The 13514-nt window shown below is 40.3% G+C and overlaps 1 protein-coding gene across 1 annotated transcript in view; it reads left to right on the top strand.

Annotated features, from left to right (window-relative positions):
- The window catches only part of RUNX1T1 (RUNX1 partner transcriptional co-repressor 1), a 94421-nt gene that overhangs the window by 55099 nt on the left and 25808 nt on the right, over nucleotides 1–13514 (top strand). The window contains exons 5-8 of the mRNA XM_086609455.1: nucleotides 2478–2659; nucleotides 10766–11016; nucleotides 12346–12431; nucleotides 13098–13299. Coding sequence (XP_086465581.1) covers nucleotides 2478–2659; nucleotides 10766–11016; nucleotides 12346–12431; nucleotides 13098–13299 — 721 coding nt within the window. The remainder of the gene's footprint in view (nucleotides 1–2477; nucleotides 2660–10765; nucleotides 11017–12345; nucleotides 12432–13097; nucleotides 13300–13514) is intronic.

Below are 13514 nucleotides of genomic sequence, written 5' to 3'. Positions count from 1 at the left end.
CGGTAGGGAGAATGTCGGTGCTTCAGTCTGCATCCAGCTTCCCAAAAAACTAGTTCTTGTTGTATATCAGGGCCATGGTGACCAGAAGCAGTCTATACGCTTGACCTAGCCATAGAGAGGTCGTGATTCTTTGTCTTCCAATAAACCAATTATTTTTTACTATATGGTTTGATGACGATTGATTAGAATAATGTCTTGAGCAGATTGATGGTAGTTGTGTTGAACTAAATGTCTTCAAATACTGCTTTTCTTCACTTTGAGTCTGTGTTTGTCCAAATGTTGCTTGATGTCATTATAAAGCCAAAAGTCCTATTCTAAATTACAAGGCATGTAATTCATAATTTTCTGTAATAACTTCTAAAAAAATTGAGAAACCGAGTAGATCTATGTTTAATAAATTAATTAAAGGTTGTATATATCTCTTCTGTACACAGAAAACATGTTCAGTCCATTCAGAATGAAGGATACCTTTAACTGCAAATCTTCATGTTTGTGGTTAAAGAACAAGAACGAATGTTTCTTTAGGAGAGGGAAAACAAGTAAAATAAATCAAGGTTTTTGGTAGTCAGTTCAAAATTTGGTTGTCTCCAGGAGCCAAGAGTGTCCATGTATGAAATAAATCCCTTCTATTTGTGTTAGTGGATGAGGAAAGCAAATGTGTTGTTTTTCCTTGAATTCTCAACTGCAAAGTGAGGGCTTCACATTTCTACCTCAAAGGAGTGCTGAGATGTGATGATACATCTTCCAAGTGTGTATCGCTATTAAAATCCTAGGTCTGATCCTGTTATTTCCTCCAAATATTTATTTGTAAATATATGTAAACTTCTCCAGTCATTTTTTGCCACGTGAGGCAGTTTATGTAGTTGAATGTCTTGGCTTGGATTCTGTGTGAGCTTTTTTAAAAAAACACAATCAAATTAAAACAAGTGAAAAACCCTGCTCACAAAAGCATTAAATATCTCTTTCTGTTATGTAGTAGTCCTGGACAAAAATGTGACAGATGATAACTGAAAGAAGATATTTCTTTAGTACTTTCACAAAATATTTGTGTTCTGTGGAGGTCTGAAAAGACTTCATATTCCACAATCGGCTGTCTTCCCACCCTAAGATGAATGAGTGATAGCAATTTCTGGGTTTTGGTTTTTTTTTTTTTTTCTTTTCCTCTGTTGAAAAGCTTCATATATACTAATCTTATTTTGGCATTTTTTTATTGCACAGTGAGTCTACTCTTATGGTATAGAAACAGGTGCTGGAGCATTTGCCATTGTTATAGTGCTAGCAAAGTAATTTACCAAGATCCTGTGTTCAAAACTTTCCAGAACATCTGTTTGTTTTTACTTAATTCCCTGCATGTTAGTTTCAGAACCTTTTCAACTTACATTTAAAAAAAAATTCCCTCTCCACTCCACCCCAGGAGTTATTTCAAAGCAAGAGGAACCATTGGAGTTCTTTGTCTTATCTCTGGTTAGTAAAGGTCATGAAATTTAATCCCATACTTGAAGATCCCCAGGCAACAAATCATTGTGCGATAGGCATGGAACAAGAGAGGTCAGGACACATCACCTTATGGCACAAATAAGTAGGCATGAAATGACTGGACTGTCTTTGTATCGATGTATGCATATGCTGCCACGAAAGGAAGATGTTTCCCAGGATGTGTAACTATCTCCTTGGATGGGAAGGACGTGCAGTTCCACCTTGGCCCCACATCTGGCAAGAAGCGTGACTAAGTATGACCTCAATAGATGGGCAAAATGTGCCACCCAGGGATCAATGAACACTTTCAGTTCTCTGTGTCCAAGTCCTGGTAGTCTGCAGCCCATGACCCAAGTCCCAGTGGGGCTCTGAGAGGAAGGTTGAAAATTCTTCAAACTACATCTGGCTAGGAGGAGGGTCGTAGTCCTCTGAGTGATTAACTGAAGCTCTGGAACATGAGATTTTGTTGTAACATTTATCTTAATGTGTAACTGGAAGGCTGAAGGCAATCCTGTTCTCTCCAAGGCCATTGCAGGATGGTGACTAAGGCAACTTATAGAGCCACAGATCCTATGGTTTCAAATGATTTCTAAGTACTAACTGCAGTCTGAATGGGAAACAAATACTGAAGAAGGTTTGTCACTTGTTGAAAACTGCTGCTCCACAAGAACTTTAGATAGTAAGAAAGGAGATGAAGTTAGCCAGGGAAGTGCTTTGTCCCCTTTTAAAGATGTGGAGCTCAGACATGCTTTTTTCACGGAATTTTCAGTTTCATTTTCATAAGTGAACTCCTATCCTTCCATGCATACGTACCCCAGCCATGACCTGATGCCGTAAGGAGGCTGCCAGCTTTCAGGCAGCTGACCACAACAAACCTCATTGAGGATGCTTGCAGCAGGTTCATCCCAGAACAAGCTTTCCATTGATTTCTGATTTTTCTGCTTCATCTCTGTTGAAACTGCCTGCAAGCTGCCCCCTTAACGTTTGCAACGCTCTTGCAGGCCAATCTGCCCCTGCTGCAGCGGGAGCTGCTGCACTGTGCAAGGCTAGCCAAGCAGAACCCAGCCCAGTACCTCGCCCAGCACGAACAGCTGCTTCTGGATGCCAGCACCACCTCACCTGTTGACTCCTCAGAGCTGCTTCTCGATGTGAACGAAAACGGGAAGAGGCGAACTCCAGACAGGTGAGCATCGCCGCGCCTTTCACACCCCGCTGAATGTGCCGAGCTCCACTAGCAAGGGGGAGGGAGAAGCATGTGGGTGGGTGGGTGGGTGGGTGCTTGAGGGGAAATGGGATGGTGTACCCTGGGTGCGGGTTGTGCCCTCATTACAGCTGTGCAATGGCCGGATTACCTTTGTGTAGGTGTCTATGCATGTATGTGTATCTAGATACATAGACACATGCACACACTGGTGCAGACAGACCGTGCTGTGGTCATGTCTACGTAGAAATAATACTGGCCGGCCAGTGCCATACCGACTACTTAGTGCATAGTTTTTCTCTGCAGCATAAAGTGATGAGCAGCAGATCACTGCAGCTCCATGTGCAAGTCCTTTGAGGCTTTGTCAGATGAAACAGTAAATATGTGGAAAGTGGCTAGGCACTCGTATCGGGAAGTACAAGGCGAGCTGACGTGCAATCAGGGCTTTGACTCCTTCTGCTCTGCCATGTTTCCGTATCCATATATTCAATATGCGTAAAGGTATTTCTTCCAAACAGGAGAAGTGTTCACTGAAATCTGTTTTATTGTTGAGCTGAGAAGGAGTCTGTGCAGAAACAGGATGAGCGAGTGTGTATGTGCGAAGTACAGTAGCTTTAGGGATACGGAACAGTTGTCTCTTTTTCTTATTTGAATAAAGTTCTTTGTTTAGTGTTACAAGAAAATGACTCTTGTGGTTATTTATTTTTAACCGTCTTCCTGTGATAGTGTTAAAAATTCAGCTAGCATATAAATATTACCTTCAGGAGGCCCAAATACTGGATTTTTCTTAGTTTTGTTTGCCATGGATTTTGTAGTGTGGAGAATTTTTATAGTGCACTTCTGTCAAATGCCGCTACCTGCATGGCTGTTCTGCCAGATGCCACTACCTGCACGCACAGGGCATGGCAATTGTTCTGGGTATCTTTTAAATGAAAAAGGTGAAGATTTGCCAAGTCAAGAAGGCTTTCAAGTTTGTACAGGTGACATTATTGTGTAGGGACAGGCCATGACAGCACAAAGCCTGTGGAGAAGAAGTCTGAAAGTTCATGAAGCTGGTAGACAAAAATTCAACACCAAATACTTTAGTATATACGAAGTGAGATATTCATAATGTAGATGAAAGGTCTTGAAAACGTCTGCATAATAAAACTTTAAGCTACTGATAGCCAGAAGTGAACAGTAAAAATTAAAGTAATGTAGCCATTAGATAGATGAAAATGTGAATGAGTATTTGAAATTGACTTGTTTTAGATTGTGTTTCAGGGAAATCCTTACAGACCAGCAAGAAAATAAAGATACCAGCAGAGAAGCCCTTTTCCATGTATCCTCTTTTCACCATTTTTTCCTGACAGCTACACCAAACTGAAACAGCCATCGGTGTTAACACGAACCTGCTAACTGCATCGGAGGGAGATGATTAATTTTCAGACATTTTCCATGTAGTCTCTTACTCTGTGCAAAGAGATAACATTTCCAAAGCTGAAATTTAGCTCCCTGGGGCAGTTCTGCTTCATATCCTCGATCTTTGCAGAGTGGTGTACCAAAACATCTGTGAAAAAGGCCTCTTAAAATCTTGTGCATCTTGTGAATAACTTAAATATCAGCATGTTGTAGTCCAGTGTCAGTAGCAGACACAGTATTTTTCCTACAAGTAGATAGACACACATTGAATTATCTCATAAGCCCGTGAGGTCTTGCTTGGCAGAGAATACAGGGGAGAAGAGGGATGTGCCTTCTTCTGACAGCCCTAGCTCACTTTTTTTCACTGCTAAGAGGCAGCGGTATTACTCACTTTTCTCATAAGGTCATGAAGGAAAAATGGGCAATAAAATATTTCCTTTGTTTTTCTTCCTTAGCATTTTGGAATAATACCCCCCTCCCTCTTTGAGGACCAGTTTGACAGTGTTGAATTTCAGTTATTTTGTAGTAAGTAAGTGAGTCTCAGCTATGGTAGCTTGGGTCTTGGTTGCGGGGGAGGGGATGGGTGGTGCAGGTAAAGACCGGTACCAGAACTTATTAATGAAAAGACCTTGTACTAGTTTTACAGCAAAAAGGACGTAGGAGTAGCCCGTAAGGGGACTGCAGATCAGAAGAATATTGGATTTTAAAGTCAGCCTTCATCTTTTAATTAAAACTGAGGCCTAGACCTAGAGGGTTTTAAGTCTGGTTTATGGATATTTTTCTCAGTGTTTCTTTTTAGTTACAATACCGAAGTGCTCTTCTTTCGGGAAAACCCATCCGGTTTTGCCCCCGAGATTTTTTGCTGTCATGAAAGACCTGGAAAGACTGCCCAGCTCAGCCTTTGGAATGGTGCCTTGAGCTTAGAAAATACGTTGGTTTATGCGATATCAAAATACTGGTTAGTCACACCTATTTCTCTGTTGACTATGACCCTCATACAGTAGTTTTGGCAGAACGAAGTTCAGTGGAGTTGTCTCATGCACTCAAGAACATTTGATTTGTAAGAACATAGATTTAGTAAAAAGAACAAGATCCTGTTGGAAAGATTCTTAAATTTAGCACATGGGAGTTTGCATACCTTTTAATTTGGATAGTGTAAGTAAATCAACCACAACAAACTGTCCTCAGAGTCAGAGCAGCCTAGACTGAGTGAGTATTGGAACGAAATACTTGTCTGGCTTTATACTCATTACACTATTAATTATTTTAATTGTTTACTGAGAAGCAGGAGGAAACATCTGGAAATAAATACACCATTTGTTTAGATATCTAAGTAGTTTTCAAATATACTAATAAAAATACAGTAGAAGATATGAGGCATCTTTGAAGAGGAGATTTTGCTGTGACTGTTGCTAGAATATGGGGGGGGGGAAAAGACTAAAAAGCATCATCTTTCTAGGGGAACTAAATGCATTTCCCAAGGGATATGATATGTAGACATTGTATATAATGTGTACGTAAAAAATATATATCTATCTATATCTCTATATATCTCATACATTTATGTATGTGTATATGATACATAGACGTATATATTAGAAATATATATACACACATGCTTCCATATTTGCATTTTTCTTTTGGACATGGGTAACTGCATGCTGTTGATTCCAGTAGAGGTAAAATAGTGTAAGGGATCAGGCAAAGAAAGTGGAACGTGTGTGTTGCACAAAACCACATCCACCTTGTGATTTTTTGTTAAAAAAAATCCACATACAGTAATTTTTTCTGCTTATATTTTCAGAACGTCTTTTGCATATGCACTTTCCAATTCTGATTATTTATCTGCATATCCAGATCTACTGTATGTGAGGTTTTATAGAGCAATCTGACAGCAGAGCTTCGTGTTTTACTGAATGTTTTCTTGGTGCATATGGTCTGACACGGATGAGCAGCCACGGTGAGATTTTGGAGTCTATTAAACTAGCTCATTAAAAAGATCAATCTGTTTCTGTAATAACACTGGGAACCATCAGTCACTGCAAGAGAGAAAAACTGACACCTGAGGAGACAACACATTTTGGTAATTTGTTCATGACATGTCATGAACAAAGTGTTCACTGTATTTTGTTTACAACTTTTGGAGTTTACATTCTAGTGTAGTAAAGCAAAGGAAGTTGGACCAATGTGAGTTTTTATTTTGCTGAATGAATGCTTAGTTGTAAATAACATTATTTTAAATACATTAAGTACAAAAGGCTTTGCTAATTAGTCATCCTTTGAGTTTGCTGGGAAAGGCTGTATGGCAAATGCGCGTGTCATATAGTGACAACGCAAAGTGTGGTAAATGGGTACAGACTAGTGAGTAGTATCTATTCTGCTTTGTTTAATCTGAGTAAATCATGGCTCCAAGTAAAATGACCCCTTGTATGTTTATAGCTGAAGGACCCCATCTTAATCATATTGCCAATTTTCCAAACGACAGTGCCGATTTATGTGCACGTCAAGGAAAATGTGACCAACAGGAGCAAGAAAAGAAAAACAAGAAAATATGTCAGTTAGGCTTCTTACTCATTTAATGTTATTTCCTCTGTACAGCTTGCTGTTGCTTTGGAAAATCAGATGGATCAGATGATATCAGATGAAAACTGTGAGGGTTTTGGATTTGGAATTAGTACTCACATGGGTCTGCCCATTACTGTGAAACAGGAGTGCTTCCTCACTTACCTGGGGAAACACTGCTGTCCCAAGAAGGTGAGACCTGGAAGAACGAGTAGAACTGAGAATCAGAAGCAGAAGAGTATGCTGAGTTCGGGATATCTGAGTTATGGCACTCTTAAATACTCGACTCTGTCTTTTATCACTATGTGCAGTATGTTCAGCTATAATAAATTTGCCAGTGATTCCTGTTCTGATGAGACTTTGGAAGTTGTTACCTTTTAATGTACTTTATATGGTCAAAAACACTATATGAGTTTATATACAGCCTCATTCTGGTATTCTACTAAGTTGTTAATTTGGCCAGTGTAGAAAATATAACAAAAAAAATTAGAATTAAGATTTCAACACCCAGAAAAGACCCAACAGCCATTATCCAGTATAACAGAAAAAGTAGGAATTTAATTCCAGTAAATGTGTTTTCAGTGGTAATATTAATTTACGTTAGTTAAACTCAGTCTTCTAGACAAAAATGGATATGCTGGTGTGTTGTCCAAGATAATACAGTTCATTCCACTTAATTAAATATAAAGCATTCTGGAAAAAAACACAGAAGTACCTGTACAGTAAGGTGCAAATATGTGTATTTGTATGAAAATATATGATTTTAACATCTAATTATAGTTCAGAAAGGGAAAACTGGTTTCCTACCTGTCACAGTTTTCTGATTTGCTTTTCCTACATGGAGTGATTAAAAAAAAAGTCAATGAAGTTGTTTGATTATTTACAGTTTCTGATTTTCCCCCCCATCTTTTTTAGAGATCATTCTAACTGTAACACTAAAGAGCTTTGGCAAATAAATAGCTTGGCTTGTATATACAGGAAAGTCCGTATTTGCTTGCATGGTATTTTTACAAATGAAAGTCCTGGGTATAGAGTTTTGAGTAGATATGTGCAAAGGAAACACACACCAGCAACTAAACACAAAACTTGTCTTGGAGAGCTGTCCAATGTTTTCATCATTATCCATTGGGAGTTATTGCAAGCAGTTCCATCGTGCCAAAAGTAATTAAAAATATATGATGGTCCTCAGGTTTTCCTGATTAGGAGTTTTCACAGCCATTCTGCATTTGATTTAGAACAAAGTACATACTCCACTTTTAACAAAGTATGTCTTATATCTCTGCCCAAAATTAGAACAGCTGTTCTGCTGTATTGGTGAAAGATTCTCTGCTCAAGTTAAGGTATAATAAAATATATATACCTGCATCTTCCCTGGCGTTAGTGATTGTGGTGAGGTCCCTGGAAAATCACTTTACTCCTTCTGAAAATGGTGCAACTCGTCTTTTCGTAGAATCCTAGAATAGTTTGGGTTGGAAGAGACCTTAAAGATACCCAGTTCCAACCTCCCTGCCATGGGCAGCGACACCTTCCACTAGATCAGGTTACTCAATGCCTCATCCAACCTGGCCTTGAACACTTCCAGGGATGAGGCATCTACAACTTCTCTGGGCAACCTGTTCCAGTGCCTCACCACCCTCAGAGTGAAGATTTTCTTCCTTACAGCTAATCTAAATCTACCCTCTTCTAGTTTAAAAATATTACCCCTTGAGCTATTGCAACAGGCCATGCTAAAATGTTTGTCCCCATCTTTCTTATAAGCCCTCTTTAAGTACAGAAAGGCTGCAATAAGGTCACTTTGGAGCCTTCTGCTCTCCAAGCTGAACAACCCCAACTCTCTTATTCATTTCTTGATGGTATTTGCAAGATCTTATTTTGATCGTCTTTCCCAGTAGATATTGGCAAAGATTTGTTTTCATCCTTCCTCTCGTTGACATTAAAGGAGAACCATCTGCAAGTTGGACACGCTGGAGGGAAGGGATGCCATCCAGAGGGACCTTGACAGGCTTGAGAGGTGGGCCTGTGAGAACTTCATGAAGTTCAACAAGGCCAAGTGCAAGGTCCTGCACATGGGTAGGGGCAATCCCAAACACAAGTACAGGCTGGGCGGAGAATGTATGGAGAGCAGCGCTGAGGAAAAGGACTTGGGAGTGCTGGTGGATGAGAAGCTCAACATGAGCCGGCAGTGTGCACTGGCAGCCCAGAAAGCCAACCGTATCCTGGGCTGCATCCAAAGAAGCGTGGCCAGCAGGTAGAGGGAGGTGATTCTGCCCCTCCACTCTGCTCTCGTGAGACCCCGCCTGGAATACTGCATTCAGCTCTGGAGTCCCCAACACAAGAAGGACATGGAGCTGCTGGAGCGGGTCCAGAGGAGGGCCACGAAAATGATCCGACAGCTGGAACACCTCTCCTGTGAAGACAGGCTGAGAGAGTTGGGGCTGTTCAGCCTGGAGAAGAGAAGGCTCCGGAATGACCTTATTACAGCCTTCCAGTACTTAAAGGGGGCCTACAGGAAAGCTGGAGAGGGACTTTTTACAAGGGTGTGTAGTGATAGGACAAGGGGAAATGGCTTTAAACCAAAAGAGGGCAGATTTAGATGAGATATAAGGAAGAAATTTTTCACTCAGAGGGTGATGAGGCAGTGGAACAGATTGCCCAGAGAAGCTGTGGATGCCGCATCCCTGGAAGTGTTCAAGGCCAGGTTGGATGAGGCTTTGGGCGACCTGGTGTAGTGGAGGGTTTCCCTGTCCATGGCAGGGGGGTTGGAATTAGATGATCTTTGAGATCCCTTCCAACCCAAACCATTCTATGATTCTATTGAGAGGCAACAATTGATACATTGAGTGTTTCTCCATGGACAGTCTCTCAAGGTTGGTTGGTTTGTGAGGAGGGTTTGTTGAAGGACAGTTTGTTTTAAGAGCACTCAAACAAGAAAATTAAATCAAATTTACCTTCTTGTCAAAGTGACAAAAAATGGTATTATTACTAGAAAGATCTATTATGCTATCTATAAATCACAGAGGAGAAAGTTCTCTTTAAAAAAGGCTGGTATGTATCAGCTGTTTAATAGAGGTTTTTGAAGGGAGGGATGCAACCTCAACAGTTTGTGACATGTATTTCTAATACCATTTCTGATCAAAGCTAATATTTTGTAGGTTTTGTTTATTCCAGTGGTAAAAAAACTCCGTACTTCAGTGAAACGAAGCTTCTTTAGATGGAGTTGTGGACCTGTTAAAGTAACTCTAGCTTTTGTTTTTTATTTAAATGGAAAATGAATTCAGTGTAAGTCCCAGGTTCTCAGGAAGAGATGCAAACTAGAGACTTCTTTGGAAATAGCTGATTGTGAACTATCTATAATAAAAAACTACCCTTCTCCTGGATAACTCTGCAAAGTTGCCTGAGCGTAAAACCCCTGTCTAAGAGTAATGAAGTGGGAAATTTTGAACCTTATTGAGGACTTGAGTCTAACCACATCTGCCAGCAAAATCAGTGACAGACGCAACACCTTTGACTGAAATAGCCCAGATGGTACAAAAATTTCTGAAGGAAGCATTTCTCATCATCTAGAGTCATCCTTGCTCAAAGTCTCAGTGTGACACTGATCTTGAAGGGAACTCATCCTGGCATTACATATAGCCGACCTTCAGCACGCTGACACGCACTACCTTAAGACTGTATGCTATCCTCTTGAAAAACACATACATTCCTTTAACTGCAGATTTCCCCTAATCACTATATACTGTAGCTCTACGGAAAGCAGGAGTTTCTTGACCTCTAGCTTCATGTATCAGTTGATTGTTTCAGCTCTGCAAGTACTTGTGTATCCGTCCGATCCGTGGGTGGTTTCAGTGAATGCTGCTTGCTCTCCAGCCCAGCTCTTTAAGCCGCTCCATCGGAAGGCTCACCTTGCGAGCATTTCTCAAGTTACAGGGACAGTTAGACAAGGTGGATGCGTCCTTTGTATATTTTGAATAAGCAGTGTTATGAAATGTTCTGCAGCGCCACACACTTGGGGCAAAGTGAAAGAACAAGCTGTAGTTCCTGAAGCTGCACGTGTAGGTGGAGGTGCGAGTTCCTGAGCAGCTCTGCTCACTAAGTGAATTAAAGTTCCTTTGCTTTGTTTTTCAGAACCAAAGAAAACGGCTTTGACAGAGAGCCTTTGCACTCAGAGCATCCAAGCAAGCGGCCCTGCACTATTAGCCCAGGCCAGCGGTACAGTCCAAATAATGGCTTATCTTATCAGCCCAATGGTCTGCCTCATCCCACCCCACCTCCACCTCAGCATTACCGTTTGGATGATATGGCCATTGCCCACCACTACAGGGACTCATACAGACACCCCAACCACAGGGACCTCAGGGACAGAAACAGACCTATGGGTAAGGCATGTTGATTTTTTACATTGTTTCTTTAAGGTTTATCTTTTTCTTGTAATTATATTCTGTATTTTGAAAAGGTTTGGTTTTTTGTGTTAAATATGCCTACCGTTCAGATGTAGCCTTTATAGGTGTTTATCTATCTAGCTTCTTCTAATGGCCTTATTTTACATTTGTATTTGTGAATGTGGATTAAATTTTATCTTTGCTACACTCCAAAGCAAGAGAGTTAGAAGGAGAGGAACCCGTGCTTTCACAGCTAGGTAGATGACATGAACATCCAAGTGTCTGGCAGGCAAGGATAGGTAGAGCCTTTTATTTTACTTGTAATGCCACATTTGTGACGATAACAACATCAATATAGCTTGATTTCAGCTTAGAATAGAGGAAAGCCTTTGGAAAAGTGTTTCATGTGTGACATCTCAAGAGTGCACTGCAGCATGAGGATGTCTGCAGAGGATGCAAACGGCAGAAGCATCAACCTCACCCCATGTCGGGCTGCCCTTGCAGCATGTTTTGGTTTAATGGGATGTCTGATGCTCTTGGATTTGCCTGGCTTGCTTCACATCTTCACTTACTATTCTTCCTTCTTTCAAACAAATGTTCAATAAAAGAGGAATGTTTACAAATATTGAGCATCTGTGTAGAGGAGGCTAAACAAAGAGCAAGTGTCAGTTCCTCTTGAGTGTTGGTAGTAAACACTGACTTGGTTGTATCATGTTGTCAGCTGCTCTGATATATGTGCTACATCTCAACCACATGTTGTTTAAACATCTGTGAAGGGATGAACCCTTAATGATGCTCTGTTGACATGGTAGTAATTACTGCATTTAGTGAAATAACATTGAGTTTATACTAATATTTTTTCAACTCGGAAGTACAGCTAGCATTTGATACACTGAGTTACCAAATACTTGTCTTGCTGACTTCTTCAAGTAGTGGAAATGAAAAATTATATATTGTATTATATATACACACACACATATATATATATTTATAAAAATTGTTTATAGTCAGAAAGGGTTATGTCCGTTTTTGAGAGGTCATCTTGCAATCTACAGAACTTGCAGAATTGAAGATGTTGAGTAAAATACTGTTTATATAATATTTGTTTATGTTTCTATATGTTTACTGTTTATACAATAGTGTGTGGGGAAAAGTGCTAACAAGAACTTAGAGCAAAGTTTTTAAGCATCCATTTATTTTTGTGATGGCATTCCTGATACTAAACCAGGTAATGTATGATATATTTGTCTGATAGGCTCTTTTTTTCTTTTTTTTTCCCCTAGAGGACTCCCAACATTGTAAACATGATTTGCTCCTTTTTGGCAGGGTTGCATGGCACACGTCAAGAAGAAATGATTGATCACAGGCTAACAGACAGAGAATGGGCAGAAGAATGGAAACATCTTGACCATGTAAGGGCTAAATGTTCTCTTACGTGTAATTGTCTGAAAGGAGCCCTTCTAACACATGAATTTAAACTTTTGCTTTTAAAACGTCTGAATCCCTGAACAAGTTTTGAAAGCGTTGGTGATTAAATCTATAGGGGCTTGATGTTCCCCATTAGGTAGCTCATATCAGGCCTTGCTGTTCAAATGCCTATTGCAGTATCCTGAGTATTACAGACTGCCGAAAGGGGAGTAGACACTACTCCATAAACTCTGAATCTGGAACACATGACCCTCACCTTTAGTACTGGTCAACTGGACTTTTTCCTTGAATTTATTAACTTTTATAAACTTTTGTAGGCATCAGTTCTGGACCAGATCTCTTGGCCTCTGTGGTGCCATGTGATACTGGTGGTGACACTGCATTCTGTTCAGTCTTTCCTCCCTGTCTTCTCCCTTTCCCCAAGAAATCCATATCTGTACAGTTTAGGATCAGCAGTTAACAGGAAGGGATTGTCATTCTTAAAAAAAGCAAAGCTAGAGTTTTTCAGATGTATTTGAAGTAGCAAGGAGAGACTTCTTCATTCTTAAAGCCCAGGTGCTCGGCACATTAATGTTTTATGTTTTTTTTCTGTCAATTTATGAATAAAATGTTCTTTTTTCTTTCTCTGCTTCATCCACCACCGTGAATAGCTGTTAAACTGTATAATGGACATGGTGGAAAAAACTAGGCGATCTCTCACTGTACTACGGCGATGTCAGGAAGCAGACCGTGAGGAGCTTAATTACTGGATACGGCGGTACAGTGATGCGGAAGATTTAAAAAAAGGTGGTAACAGCAGCAGTAGTCATTCCAGACAGCAGAGTCCAGTGAATCCAGATCCAGTTACATTAGGTACAGTATCCTCATTACGAATTGTTTATTGATCCTGTTTCAGCTCAGCTAAGTGCTAGATTAAGTTCATCTTTGTTCTGGTTCTTCTTTTGCGACAGTGGTGAAATAGTCCTCTCTGCTGACAACTGAACTAACTAGAATTCTTATGCCCTGATAGTCGTGTTTGCCTGTGAAATGGCTTGGTGGTTTTGATGGTACTTGGTAACTTGCTTTCC

Source organism: Tauraco erythrolophus, chromosome 3 (assembly GCF_009769465.1).
Source record: "Tauraco erythrolophus isolate bTauEry1 chromosome 3, bTauEry1.pri, whole genome shotgun sequence".
In the NCBI taxonomy this organism is placed as follows: domain Eukaryota; kingdom Metazoa; phylum Chordata; class Aves; order Musophagiformes; family Musophagidae; genus Tauraco; species Tauraco erythrolophus.
Note: the sequence above shows the minus strand (reverse complement) of the source record. Positions and strands in the feature narration are given on the sequence as shown.